The sequence below is a fragment of the Dunckerocampus dactyliophorus genome, chromosome 4, assembly GCF_027744805.1.
Source record: "Dunckerocampus dactyliophorus isolate RoL2022-P2 chromosome 4, RoL_Ddac_1.1, whole genome shotgun sequence".
Taxonomy (NCBI): Eukaryota; Metazoa; Chordata; class Actinopteri; order Syngnathiformes; family Syngnathidae; genus Dunckerocampus; species Dunckerocampus dactyliophorus.
Window position 1 is genome coordinate 18,546,288 of NC_072822.1, and position 15,916 is coordinate 18,562,203.

General features: G+C 40.7%; 1 protein-coding gene across 3 annotated transcripts in view; it reads right to left on the reverse strand.

Moving 5' to 3' along the window:
- LOC129179425 (tetratricopeptide repeat protein 28-like) overlaps positions 1–15,916 on the reverse strand; it is a 234,345-nt gene that overhangs the window by 70,083 nt on the left and 148,346 nt on the right. For all 3 annotated transcript variants that reach the window (XM_054772637.1, XM_054772636.1, XM_054772638.1), the window contains 3 exons: positions 15,042–15,189; positions 7,226–7,498; positions 3,837–3,967 (listed from right to left, as the gene is read on the reverse strand). In XM_054772637.1, the coding sequence (XP_054628612.1) occupies positions 3,837–3,967; positions 7,226–7,498; positions 15,042–15,189 (552 nt within the window). The remainder of the gene's footprint in view (positions 1–3,836; positions 3,968–7,225; positions 7,499–15,041; positions 15,190–15,916) is intronic.

Below are 15,916 nucleotides of genomic sequence, written 5' to 3' on the forward strand. Positions count from 1 at the left end.
AAGACATAATTAGAGACTGTACTGCTGTCAACCCGACTCAGTTTCTCCTAAATACTCACACTCCAAATTAGGGACTATCTCCCTCTCATTAAACCTACTATTTAAGATGAAAACGCCACAGGCATACAGACGGAACGACTTGAAGTTATGGAGGAGAGACATTCTAACAGCTTTGTTTCACTTTGGCTTTTGTTAAAGATGCTGACAGGTCTTGGAGGAAGAAAACTCATACAGCTACAAAAGACCGAATCTTTAGGAGTGTGATTATGTTGACAGCTGCTGAGGATACATCCAAAAGGCCCAAGTTAAAGAAATACACTAACTTCGCACTAGCCTATGACCTCATTGGTTAGGACCGCAGCTCCAGTCGTGACAGAGCACTCACTCTGAGCCTTTCCACAGCTCTGCTTTGTTTCTCATTCTGCTTGCCTTTTAAATTGAAGCCACATTTCCTTGTCTTCGTAGTCAGATTCATGCCAATCTATCAGTGTCACTAACGTTCACCATGCAACACGTCTGGCAAAATTAGACCCGCTTGTGTTGGTACATGGTTCTGTAACCAATTCCAGTAACCAATTTATTACAAACAAGCATTAAAGTCAAATAGGCTGCTCATCAGCTGATCACAAAAAACCCTGAAACCCCCCCTAAAATATAAATAAAATGTTCAAAAAAGGACTCAGTAATGACTAGCTGTGCCATTCTTGTTAATGACCTGATAAATTGGTTTGGGCATGTCTGATGGCAGTGTTTCCAGGAGGCTAGTGGGAATGTTGCTCCAGGTGGTGACGATGGTCTCATGGAGGGTATCCACTGTCTGGAACCTATGTCCATTTTTGTAAATTTCCCTTCCCATCCATACCCAAATGTTCTCAATTGGATTTAGATCAGGGGAACACACCGGATTGTCCAAAAGAGTGACGTTATTCCGCTAAAAGAAGTCCTTTGTCAGATGGGCATTGTAAACTGCAGTGTCCTGCTAAAAAATCCAGTCTTTACTGCACAGATGAGGGCCTTCAGTCATGAGGGACGCCCCCTGCAACAGTTTCATGCTCCTGCACAACCTGAAGCTTCATTGTTCCATTGAAGGAAAAATCACCCCAGATCATGATGGCGCCTCCTCCACTGTGCTGTGTGGAAAACATCTCAGGTGGGATCTCTCTGTCATGCTAGTAACGTTGGAAGCCATCAGGACCGTAAAGTTTACATTTTTTCTCATCAGAGACTAAAACTTTCTTCCACCTTTCAATGTCGCATGTTTGGTGCTCTCATGCAAATTCCAAACGGTCAATTTTAGCTGGTTGGTTGGTTTAATTTAACCAAATTTAAAGCGAAGAAATCCAAGCTTTCATATACTGTGTATTTTGGGTGTTTTGTAGTTACTGATAAAGCAATGCTTCATTATCATGAATTATTGTGCCTGAAAAATAGCATACTGCATGCAGATCTCGGCGTGCATGCAAAACCCGGCACAACACCAAATGTGTGGAGGACAGGAAGTGACATCAGGGGTTCAGAGCTAGAGTAGCCCTTGTTACTATGATGATTATGATTATTATGTTGCTATTGTAATTGTGCCTGTTGTGAAATAATTCAAACCTGCAAAAAAAACATGCCGGTCTTAGAAATAGCCTATTTTGAAACAAATTCAGCCTCATTTGTGTGAAGAAAATGTGTATTTAACAGAAATCTATACTTATGCAAGATGGCAGTGTGTACACAGCGTCTCTTCGAGAGTTGCAGTTTTGCAGTTATTATTTTGTTCATATCGGGTCTGGTTTAACATGTTACACTCAGGATTTCGCAGCACCAACATTTTTACCACCGATCTTCGACTCGTGTCTGAGAGCTCCACAGTACCGCAGTCTACATACACTCTAATCACTTAAAGAAAAAAAACTTAAGTCAAAACAGTCATTTGCACAGACTCACACGTTAGCATTGGGAGAGTTCCTTGTTGATTTTTCTGGTCAGTGTACTTCCTGCGGTGGCTGTTGTCTCATCAATGTAAAATGACTGACACCTAGTGACCAGTGTATAATACTACATATCACATCTTGAAAATGCTTAATTTAGGCCAAGAATATGTAAAATTACATTAAACATGCGTATTTAAAATTTGATTACATGCCATAATCAACCACACAACACCAATAATTTATTATTTTATTTTGAAAAAACGTGAGAGTGAAGCTGTGAAATTCGAACTGCGGAATGTCGAGGGACCACTGTGTTGATGGTTTGTAGGATCCTTGTACCTTGTATTGTACCGTGTTCGAAACATAATGTTGAAATGCACAATGTTCTCCTCGACATATGCCAGTTTCTTCAAAATTCGGAAAGACAGTTCGAGACAAGGGTTGATAACGACAACTACAAAACTCAGCTAGGTTTGTTATAACTGCTGTCATCGACTTCCAGAAGTTAAATGCGAAGTCAAAGACAATCCAAACTCAAACAGCGAGCCAAAGCATTGAGGTTCAACAGGCTTTTTGTCAGCTAATAATGAAACAACTCATTGTTATTTGATATCATTTAAATATTCCCATTCCCCAAAATGTACATATCCTATGTACTTTCATCACTCATGGACAACAATCACTGCCACTTTGCTCTTTTTGTTCTCCACTACTCTGGACAGTAGACATGCCCTGGAAATCCAGTCAGAAACAACACCCCACCTCCGGCCTCTAGGAAGTGACCTCAGACACAAAAAGGCCAGATAAAAAGTCCACATCAGAAACAAAAACACCGGCCCAGCCGTAATGAGCTATCCACCAGGCTGCAGTGTGCACGGAGCAAGGCCAGGTGGTGTGACACACATATGACTCTGATTAGGAGGCCTGTTGGGGGACAAGCAGTAAAGGGAAGGGGGGCTTGTACAAGGCCAATCAGAACATTTTGTATATGATGCAACTGTTAGTGCTATCCAAGATGCACAATTGATGCACAATAACAGGCTTGCATGCATAAAAAAACACTAAATGAGACAACTAATTGCTGCTACAACTACAAATCACCTTGCATTTGTCCTTTATGTCACTGAAGCACCCGCACAGCCCTCATTCTAACCTTCAGGACAGACGTTTTTGGCACCAAAATCAGTGGAGCCATAAATCATACTTCTCTCTGCACATACACTCAAACTGTGGAATTGGAAGATCTTGAGGAGACCTCTGGCCTCATTTTTCAAAGGTTTTGTGCGACTGTTTTGTTCAGACTTTGCCTGGACTGTTTAAATGCCTTGTGATATCAGCGAGGACAAACAAGCAAACCCACCGGCCTGGTAGGAAGGATAAGGAATGAAGGGGAAATGGAGGCCATTCTTCTCCTTGGGTGACGGCAATTGTGTTGGAATACAAGCACCTGTCAGCCCCCAACAATGACCTCGGAGGCCAACAGACAGGATGCGGGACGTCACAGGACAGTTTTCGTTTTCTCCCTCTGCCCAATAAACTAAATAGTATATCCAAACAGTCCTTTATTTACAGCTACATGCATCATAGAAAGGTCAGCTAAATATCTGCATAAATGTTTTCCAGTGGTAATGAAAACAAGACAAAGGTCCTGAAATGCTTCCCTCCCGTTAGGTGACCTTCATTTGTACTCTTGTGCACTGACTCAATACCTTTTCTGAAAGAGAAAACGAGCACCCGGCATCTGTGTGCCCTTCAGTTACCTTTGAAAAAGCTACAGCAGATGACTGCATGGTACAGCACAATCCCACACAAGCAGCCTGATAAGACACCATGAAAGTGCTGCCACCCCCATTCATTATCTTGTCCAGGTAGCTTGCTTTGTCTATTTCAAAACTCTCCAGCATGTGCGTTTCTTACCTCTCTGTCCTTCAGCTTCATGGCGAGAACAAGCTGGTTGCGATGGTTGGTCAAAGCTTCACGATAGTTTCCCTTGGAAAAGAATGCCGAGCCTAAATTCCCATGAGCACGGCATTCCCCTGTTTGGTCACCTGGAGATGAATCAGATTCGTTATTCTCAGGACAGCAGGTGATTACAAAGTAAACTGGGTGTTCAGAGACTTCAACCGTGTTCAACTATACATCTGTACACCCTTAAAAGGAAAAAACAAATGATGTGGCACTTTCTCCACAGTAGAGTGGTTTCCCTGACTGGTGGACAGCTGGCAGTGTGGTAGACAGCGGTAGAAGGAAAGGCCTAATTATTTCATTTTGACACGGATGACTCCCATACATGGACCAAGTAACGTGAAAGTGTCCATGAGCCACCTGAAAAGCCAATTTTCCTTTCTGCAAAGACTCTGCCCAGTCATGTGAGAAATCCTCTTTTTCCTCTGGAATGTTGCCTTACAAGTTTCATTATTCCACAACGCTTCTCCTCTACCTGAAATATTTAACAAAGACCTTCCCTGTCAATGTAACGCAAAGATGTGTGAGCCATTTAGTGAGACCTTGGCATCAGTTCTGAGATGGGAAGGTTCCAACTTCAAAAGCGGAGGGAATACCCATCAAAGTGGGACTATCTCACTAGTGGCTGTTTTTTAGAGCTTCCAGAAATAATGGCAGCATTGCTTGAGAGGGAAACACTTTATTATCATTACTAAATATAAAATGTAATTGTGTCATGCTCATTATCATAGGGGTTTTCAACTGACACCCTTAACAAGTGGGTATACCACAGCAAGCTTGTAAGCATTTGACATTAACATGGAGTACCTTTCCTTTAATAGGCTAATTGCTGAAATAATTTGGTTTATCCATTTTTCACACCTCAGTGTGACGTCCCTGTTTGCACGCAACATCTGCAATGTGATTACTGTTTGTCTCCCAAAACGCTAGATGGCACATATGCTCCTTTCAGCATGGGTAAATGTTTGGCTTTTGGTTGACTTGTTATCTCACATATAAACAAGGCATCTGGCTCAGTGATGCCAGGTCCACTTATTATGAGCGACTTTGGCCTTGTTTTTTTGTAAAGTTGCTTGCAAATTCCCACATTCCCTCTTGTTTAGGCTTGTTTTTTTGTAAAGTCGCTTGCAATTTCCCGTGTTCCCTGTTGGTTTGGGCTTGTTTTCAGAGAGCCGGTCGCTTGTTTCTCTTGCGAGATCTGGCTACACTGATCTCGGCCGCAAGTCGCAAATCGGTAACAATAAATGCAGTAAATAAACGCACACATAAATGGAATAACAGCCCAGTACGTGTCGAATGTGCTGTACGCTTTAATATTGTTACAGATTAGAAATGCTATGGCTCTTGTGGATAAACAATTGCAAACGGCAACAACGACTGATGTTAGGGTGTGCCATGAGAAGGACATCCTTGAGCCACATTGTGCTATCAAGTGCTATCTTTGTCGAAGTGATTATCTGCCAGACACAATGACATTTCTGATGAGCATCTTGACCTGGATGGCTAGCAATCTGCACAGAAACAATAGAGGTCGCTGCAGTGTGATGGCTACTTTTTTACATTACAAAGTACGACTGTTCGGCTTCCTTTCGCCACATTCATGAGCGACCCGGCAACAAGTTAGATCTATAGCTAAAATTACAACCACAGAATATGGACGCATATTAGTGTAACATATTACTATATTATTACCTTAGCTTAACAGACACATATTATTAGCCTAACAGCTAATAGCAATGTGCATACAGCCAACATTCATCAATTTCTACACAATCAAGACCCATCTGGCCACAATTAATTCCGGGTTATATCCTGCCATGGAGACAAAACGCCAGCTCCGCTCCATACATGCAAGAGAGAACCAGTTTCTGATCCCATAATGTAGATATGCTAATCCGATCTTTAAAAAGGCAAAGAAGATCTAATTAAGGTGTTGACTTGTGTGTTCAAAAGCTGGTTTTAAAGGAATTTTGCCCACCATCCACAATCTTTATGTGAAACGTGAACACATAATTCTTTCCCTTTTCTGTGTGTTCTAACGAGAGAAAATGAGCCAGCTAACATTGCACGTACCTATCACCACTATAAAGCCCGCTAAAAAAACATTTTTTCGTTTTATATACATGCTGTGATCATGCATTAACAGGTACATGGATGATAACATGTAATACTTACAGTATCTTGCCGTATTTTGATTATTTACAATATTATCGTAACTTTTTTCCTTGAGGCATTGATTTCACACAGCCCATAGGAGCTAACGCTACTTCCGTCAACAACAGCAGCATAGAAACAGCGACGACACTTACAATGTCCACTCTCATTGGGATGGCTGTGCCCCAGTCCTCAGGTAAAAAAAATGCTGACAGCAAACGAGCAGCTTGTTGAATCTTTGTAGCAAAATTGAGAGCCAGTAGTATCCACTCTTCCGCCTGTCCCACTGCAGCGGCTTGAGGCATTGTGAGTGACACTGAGACTAGCGAGGCGTGTTACTCCGCCAGATAGATATAGTTTTTCGTGTTAGCTGCTACAATAACAATATCGCTGTAGTTTGGTTAATATATACAGTAGGTCATTATCAGGTCCATTATGTAAATGGAACACGGTTCGCCTTTCTTTGAGGGTTTTTTTTTTTTTTAGCTTTATCGTCATAATAGGTACCTCCCATGACGTGCAATGTTAGCTGGCTCATGCTAACTCGTTTTCTCTTGTTAGAATGCACAAAAAAGGCAAATAAATATGTGTTCATAAGGATTGTAGATGATGGGCAAAATTCCAAAAAAAGTGCAGCTTTCCTTTGAGCCAGTTGAAGCAATAAAGCATTTTTGTTGGTCCATGTAAACATACTGATTGAAGCAGTTGTGTCAGCGCTACAGTGGCAGACAGTGGCAACTCAGTCCCCCAATTGTGCAACTGACTATAGAACAGCGATGTGGGAAAAAAGGCACATTAAACCCATCTTGAACAGCCTCTGTAAAATGTGCTACAAGCTGTATGTCGGGCTGAGCAAAGCAGTTTACTCTTCTACTTGATGATTTGACTGGCTCTAACTGGATGTCCATATAATTGCCCTTTTTATGCCCAGCTGAAGTACAAACAGTTTGGTGTCTTTGTCTTTTTCCTTGACGGACTCATGAAAGAAAACATCAGGTAGTCAAATGGCGAAAAACTATGATTACAATTATTACTATTAGTACTATTATCAACCTTTAAATGACTGAACTTCAATCGAGCTGTTTGCTGTTTGTGACTTAAAGGAATTTATTTCCAAATGAACAATAATAACATTCATCATTTGAGGATCTAAAGTTTGTCCTTCTTCCATCATCCTATCCACTTACCTAAGGTTTTGGCCACCTCCAAGTCTTGCTGCATGTAGCCAGTGCTCTTCTCGGTGTTGCCCAGGGACCAGTGGGCGCTGCTGAGAGCCGAGAAGACGGAGCCACGTAGTTTGAGGCTGCACGTGCCGATCTTCAAAGCAGCTTCCAGAACCACAACAGAAGCTGTGTGGTGGCCAGCTGTCAGCAGCTCCTGGCCGATCACAGACACCACCACAAAGGGACTCTTGTCCAGCTTCATCTTTTGCAGCTGTTGATAGGTGGGTTCTAGTGACTCTGTGCAGGAGGGACATGAGTGAGGCAGGGATTAGGAGCGGACTGCAAAAAGGAACCAAAATATAACCTTGTGCTGACATGCTGATTGACAACAATATCTGGCTTTTACTTTGGTAACTTTACTACATGTGTACTCGCTGTGACAAACTGCTGCCTGAATTCAACTTCTGCATTCCTTCAGTAGTGTCTGTGTGGTGTAACTCTGTAACTTCACTGAATGACAGCTTGCCCCGGTGTTTAGATTAAACCAAAAATACTTTCCATTCTGTAGGATTCTGTTGCAGCACCGAATACAAATTGCACAAGTTTAAAGAAATGCAGGCAACTAATGTACATTGTACAAAAGTAGCAGATGCATAGCAATGAGAGTAGAGAAACACAAGGTGACCTTTGAAGAGGCTGAAAATGCACACAATGACATAAATCAATGATTGGCCGCATGGGATTGAGGATCCACAGCCCCTTCAGATAGCATGCCCTCTGGCAGACACCAGCATTGAACAACAGAGTCAGGGGGGAACATACTTTTTGTTTCTATTGATGTTTTTGTGTATGCCCGATATATTTGCATTCATGTGCATCCGGAGGACAATTAATTCTCATGACCCCCTGTTGTATATGACACCTCCTGCAGTTTTAACCACTATAGGGTCTCATTTCTGCAGTCGAGCTGCCCCGCGTCTGGAAATGCTTCCCTCAACCACATCTATAATCTGGGCTCTCTTCCTGCCTCCGAATCCCACCTCAAAACACACCTCTTCAAATTCGTTTATTCTGTCTGACATGGCAAGTTACAACCATATCTTTTGTTAATTATTTATGTTTTAATATGTGTTTTGGGGTTGTCAAATTATGAAATTTTCAAATCAAGTGAATCATGTTTTTCAAATTAATTAATCATGATTAATCACTATTTGCAACTATGTCTGAAATATGCCCTCTTTTACTGGATTTTATTGAAAGAAAATCAATGACTGGACAAGATTAAATATATTTGTATGTATTAACAGCTCGAAAGGAAATGAAAATGAAAATCAAGCTAAAAGATAGCACACATGTCGGAAAATCGATTTACCTAACTAGTTTCTTTAACGTTAACCGTGTTATGATGAGAAATGAGGGGTTGCGTTCAAACACACCATGTCATTTAAGTTGAATTCTCTTGTTTTGTGTGTATTTTCTGGGATTTCCGAACATACTTCAATGCAGCAAATTGTACTTCCACATTAAGCGTTACAAAGCGAGTGATACGAATATCGGCTTATTGTTTTTCTTTGTATTTATGATTACTTAGACCACACATGCACACATAATAAAGATGTTGTGATGTTCGGCGTGTCTGTGAATGCATCTCGCAGTCTTCTAGTGACAATGACGAAGTGTCGTTATGATTACGAAGGCACTAGAGACGTGTTTGTGAGCGGAAGATACAGTACATATACAGTATGGTGTTGGAATTGCACTGCTGTTAATGTGTTCTAGTCACAATAAAGTTATATAATGTCGGATAAATGAGATGTGTTTTCTACCAATTAAAACAGCCTAATTATGTAGATTATCAGCACAAAATGGCACACAAATAAAAAAAATAAATCTGCAAATGTGCAGGATCGCAAATATGCAGGAATCTACTGGAAACATGTTTGTATACTTAATAAATATGTGAGAAGAAAAAAAATCCCAACAAATCCAAAAAAAAAGCCAAATTATGTATGACCATGGGATCCATTGTAAGTTTGTAGGTCAAGGAACTTATCAGTGTTACTGTTCAGGTTTGCGTAACAACTGATGGTATTTCTTTTGGCAAGGAATGAGTCACACAACTGGAGCACACCCAAATGTTCCTGAAGAGCCACAAGGACGCTGATTCACTTACACATGCAAAATATGTGATGCATAACTGAAGAGTCTGAAAAGATTCACCACTGTTTACGTACTTGGCATAATGTCAAGTGTAAAGAGACAGTTTGCATTCAAAAACTCACTCTTGGCTTGTAATTGCCTGAAGTGACACAGAGAGCTGAGTCATAAATTCAACATGGAGGGGATCCTTTAAAGAAAATGAGTGAAGGCTGTTGAGATAGGCACTGTATGACAACTCCCCCAAGTGTATTATTTCACACAAGAACACACGGCCTACAAAATTATACAGAGGTCAATGTGCCCAGAAGCATTATATATACCGTATTTACTGTACTGTACAGTATATAATAACACTATGTAGCATTGTTTCATCCAAAACAATGAGACAGAAGAGACATGGGGAGCAAAAGCATGAACCAATGTAAGGCAAATTATCCCGGCTAGTTTAAAAAAAAAAGCAGTTATTTTCAACGCTCGCTGAGTCAAATGTGGAATTAATTTGATCACAGAGACTAAATTTGTGATTTCATGCAGGCTCATTTATAAGCCAGTCGCGTTATCTTTGAGATATGACTGTTATCTGAAGGTGATTGTTTTAGGCAAATGAAAATGAGTGCAGTGGGACAAAAGGATCATTTTCACACCTCGAAGACTAGACACTCGCTATTTCTCATGAGTCCAATTAATGAAGCAAGGGAACACTGTCACAATCAAAACGATGTTTAAATGAGCTTCATTATGCTGAGTCACAAATGGCAGGATGGATATCATTTTAACTCTTTTCCTTGGGGTCTGCATCAAGGTATGAAGCAAGTTTGCACCCCCGTGTGTGTTGTAATGAAGTTTACTCAATGAATGTTTGAAAAACAAACCAAGTCTAATTATTACTTTATTCATGTTTATTTGCCAGAAATCGCCGGTCAGTGTGACTGCAGACAAAAAAACTTTTGGAAAGTGGTTAAAATGTACTTACAAAATTGAGTAATCTCATCCACAATTACAAGTGAATAAAGACTAAAAAGAAATGCAAATTAAACGCAATGGTAAATACTTTCGAAGCGCCAAATGTAAATGAACACTAAAGTGGTAGGTTTCGCATTCACAGCCCACAGATTTGTGGACTTTTGGTCAAAAAATTAGAATTTTTTTTCGGAAAACAGGCTGTTTTTTCCGCCAAAATCGGTCGGTAATACTTAAAAAATATGTGATAATACAGGTAAACCGTACAGCATACTGTAATTGTTAGAAAGCACACCATTTGTACAAGTTTATGTCTTCACTGATAATGTTTCTTCGTCAAGCCTTGAGATTTCACAATCGATTTCACGATAGTGTGCTGTAAGACGCAAACCTTTGTTTGCTACGGAAGCACTAGTTTCGACATTCAATGTGGCCTCAAAACTTGCAGCGAGGTAAACTCAAGTGAGACGAGGTACTGTGTTATTACTACACCATGAATGTGTGAACATTAATCATGTTGGTTGTGCACCCTCCTTTGCATGATATCACCCTCCTATGCATGATATCATTGTGTTGCTAATGTTACACTGAGCCGTCCGCTCTTGTTCATGAAGTTAAGGCAAAATTTTTAGCCTTCTTCTTCGCTGATGCTGCCCGGCTTCTTCTTCGTTGGTGTTCGCGGCTATTTCTTCCAGTCGGAGGAATCTACGAATCGGCACGTTAGTCACGGTTCCCACCGATACTTGAGACTCGATGCCCAACCCTCGTCATTTGTCATTATATAAAGGTTTCAAGTCTCAATTCAACAGCTATAATAAAAAACTACTGCGAGTTGAAGCAAATATTCTTTGACCCTTTGGTGAGCTACTCAAAATCAGCTGGTATAGTATCGCCACCATCATAAGGCTGTTCAGCGACACTTGAAAAAGTTAGTACGTACCCTGTGAACGTAATATCCACTCATAGCTTTCCCTTGGGACAAAAATGAGTGCCGAACTGACCACATTGCTTGTTTGTTTTAAAAGCAAAATATCAGTCGAAAAAAGTCACATATGGAGTCAAAAGACCAAAAGCTCGGTTGGTCTTTTAACTCTAGCTAGTAAGCTAGCCAGTGACAGTCAGGCAAAGATTGTAAACAAAGATGCAAGAAAAGTCGAACGATAATATGTTTGATAAGGGAGTGATCAAACACGTTGGCATCGATTGGCATAGCCTGTGTCAAGCTGTCTAACTCAATCCATGAGGTTTTACAGACTAGTTTTGATTCTCACTGCAATACAGGACAAAGTGAGATCTGGTCAATCTGTGTTTTAGATTTGACTTCAGGGGATCTGATCGTAATTAACATGGGGTTATAGCCTCCAGTCAGAGAACAATCTTTCTTAATGGCAAATGATCCTGCCCGGGTCAATAGGTGCCATGGTGTGAAACCATTCTTTTTAATGGTTTATCTGGAAGGATCTACTGGGACGGAAAGCCCATTGAGGAATTTGTGGGAAACAATCTAATATTTATCGATCAATCGAACCGTTTCTGCACCTTAGGCATCAGCATGATCACCGATGCAATTAGGGCCCTGCATCGACACGTCAAATGAATGTTCTGTGAGCCACATGGAGATAATATTGTCATAAAAAGAGAAAAAATCTGCCTGAATGATCTGCAAGGAGTGGGAGGTGAGATTGCTCTACTTTCCACTTGTGTGCAAGTCCTCTATTGTGGCAAATACAGTATGAGTCACATGAGAGCACAACAGCTGCTCGCATCTGGTATAATGAGCAGAAACCTTGATCTTAGCGAGACGTGTGTGTCACAGGAAGCAAGCTGAATTATATATGACACTGTAAGAATGGGTGGAAAATAATATTGTAATAACGTAATATTAAGTGTAAAGCAAGTAAGCTTTGATGAACTCAATGCATATGTTGTCCTTGAGGAGAAATTCCTTGCTAATAGTCACTGATAATGCTTTGCTGCCAGGAAAAAACAAACAAAAAGTGATTTGGAAAACCGACAACTACCACGTGCTGACATCTATAGCAAGATAAATGAAGATAATATGTATAAATTCAGCTCTTTGCTTGGCAAAATGCAAACAAACTGAGCTACTGACTATGAGGAGTGCTACAGAGTTCACACAACTGCTAGAAGTGATTCAAGGAAGACATCTTTTCTTTTAAATATAGTCATCCCTCGCCACTTTGCAGTTCGAATTTTACGGCTTCACTTTGTCACGGTTTTTCCAAAAAAGTATTAGTTAATAAAATATGCTGTTTCATGGTTGAATACGGCCTACTATTACTAAAAACATATGCATTTGCGGAAATAAAAATGGCTAAATCAACTAAAATACAAAGGTATGACGTTGACTTAGAATTCGACACTGGCCACTAAGTGTCAGTAATGTTACTGTAATGTTCGGTGAGACACACAAATGCCAGACTTGATCGCCACAACAACAGGCTTTTATTGCAGGTTTGAATTATCTCACAACAGGCACAACAATCTCTAATGAAAATCCCTAATAAAAACACAAGCTACTGTTGCGGGCTCAAACCACGGCAACATGAAACTCAACTCTGCTCCCCTGTGGAACACATTTATAGCAACACACACAAGCCCAAGTCTTTATTTCTTAAATGCCTTATTTACTCTTACTATGTCTACTATATTGGGTAATACAAGTGTAAAGGTAACTATGGGGGTGTTAGTTTATGTCTAGAGGGCTCTAATTATCTTAAAACACCAATTTAGAAAGTGGTAAACAAATTTTGTGTGAAACCAATTAACCGTGATAAACGAGGGATTACTGTAATCAACGATTTAGTTGAAGGCGTTTTCACATATGTAGTCCCTAAGCTTTAATGTTTTTGATTCCAATGAATATGCATGAATTATTTCATCCTGGAATGGGCCAGATTAATAAGGTAGACAGGGACATGGCGCTCACGCTCGCCTACCTTTGACTTATCAAGAGACGTTGGCCCGACTAAAGCTGGTTATCCTTCCTGTATACAGGCCTAACATTGATTATAGTCCCAGTACGCCAGCAGCCTCTCTGAGAGGATCATTGTTCTTAATCCTTCAACCGAGCTAACATCTCTTCAACACACCTTGGATGAGGTCCTTAGCCTGTTGCACCAAGCTGCAGGGAATATGGTAAACAATTAAGAGATTAAAAGGCCCCAGTCCTCCCCTATGGGGAGGACTCATTCCAGTCAATGATGCTTCACTCTGGGCTTGCACCCAAGCCACTTTCTTGTTTTGGTTCCAGTGACGGGCTTATGTAGTTGACTTCATTCAAATGGAGACTCCAATCTCTAGTCCTTTAATACTCACACAACAATTCCCTTACATTTGCAAACACGCGTAAAGAAAAAGTACTTTGTCACCAAAAGTAATTCTCAGCCACTAATCTTTGGGCTAAATTTATATTTTGAATGATTAAACACATTTAGCCTATGATTAACTGGTTTGTGATTGACACCCAGTCCGGGGTCTTTTGCCCACTGTCAGCTGGGATAGGCTCCATTCCCACATGACCTAGAACAGGATAAGAAAATGGAAAACGGATGGGTAGATGGACATTTAGCCTGTGATAACATCATGATCTAATTTGCATAATTGGCCATGACGCATGTGCATGTTATTTTTATCAATGCTTCAAATATATTTCATAAAGTGTTAGACAATTCACATTGGCAATCACTTATTCACCAATAGAAGCCAAAAGCACGTCGCTGAAGTGACACTTTAAATGTAAAAGGTTTCAAATAAAAAATCACTGAATAAACGTGCATAAAGATGGATAATTATTCATAGGTAGTGCCAAATCAATCTGTGGCGGTCAAAATTCATTAGTGGCGGGCAACCACAAAAAAAAAAAAATCTTTGGAAAAATTAAAGTTTTGTCACGTAATTCATCAACCCCAACCAGGTTGCGACTTTAACCACACGCTTTTTACTGCACAGTTTCTGGTTTTGTGACTAATGCATAATGTGCACGCTAAGCAAACTAGACCAAATTTGTACAGTTTTTTAAAACTTTGATCCAGACCAAAGTGCTGAACTACCAAGTGTGAAGACAGCCTTGGTCCATGCAGATCTGACGCATAAAAAATTCCTCTGCGGTGGACATCTGAAGTGAGTTCATTGCTCGATTTGTTTGGAGGCTCATTAGACTGCTTCACTCTGATTATTCATACACAGTAAGGTCAGCGCAATGGGCTAATGATGATGCATAAACAGAAAGCACACATTTTAGTCACAATCTTGGCTTGAGTACGCTATACAGTGTATAAAACCACTCAGCTTTAGGGAAAATGCTTAGTCAGGGCCAGGCACACACAATGGCATTAGTGTTGGATGCTCATTAAGATAACAGACTATCTGCCAGAGCGATCAGACTAACTGACAATAAGATACGCTGAAACTGCAGGCATCAGGCCTAAGCGAAGGGAGGTAAGTACATGACACCAGCACTGAGTCGTAAGACAGATAGAGCCGACCTGCCTGCACAATGAGTAAATAGTGACAAGTAAAGTCAGCCAAACATGCTTATTGACTGACACAGTAGGAGGATAATCTCAGACATTTTGGCACTTCGGGACAAAATCTATGGAGATGGCGAGACAGACCAACAGGCTCTCTCAGTCACACACAGAGACGTCCTTAACTGACACACACCCATACATAAACAGCATGCTAATGATTTTCTTACCCCGTAGAGGAGATTTCATGGCAGCTTCTACCATGCCCACCAGTAGCTGGAGGCTCTTGGGGTCTTGGGCCAGCCCGGAGGCGAAGGCAGCCAGTGCATCGGCATGGCGACCAAGGTACTGAAGGGCAACACCCTGTCGGAAGTATGCCTGTGGAAGGGGAGAGCGGAACAAACATAAGTCATGGCAGGCTATAGGGTACATTTTACTGAACACAACTCACATTTTTATCTATGACGTATTACCAGGAAGTGATGCCCCTCTACTTTGTGCTCCGCATTTTTTATACTGACAGAGTGATCAAGGACTTTTTGTTCTTGTTAACAGGATTATACTTTGCACATAAATGTGTTCCATTTGGGCTGGCTGCTTTCTTAGGAACTTCAGTTATTTTACATCTCTAAATAATTTTATGCTTTCCATGAAAGGGAAAGGCACACAAATAGAACACAGAAAAATCTCTGGCTGTGCTAAAAGAAAAGTTCAGAGAGAGAAAAGGGAGAATGAGTTATTCCAGTCAGCCCATGGTTCAATGAAAAATGTTCATAAATACTGAAAAGCGAGCGTTCCCTTTGTCAGAGCATTGTTATAAAGTAATATCCATGATATGTATTTTTTACTGCAGGAGTGTACAAGAGCCATAAACAAGAATATTTCATTTTGTTCTTGAAGCTGACAGACATTACCTGCATTTGTTATTTAGTCACATTGTTGTCTATGCTACAGCAAAGTCACCACACCAGCCCTTATGCTGGCTTCTTGATCCATTTACAGCTCTTTGGCCGGAAGTAAGTGCTTGACATGCAATTCTCCACCAAAATGCTAGGGGCAGTGTTTTCCTGAGAGTGAGCTACCACAACTCACTTTTCTGTTTGAC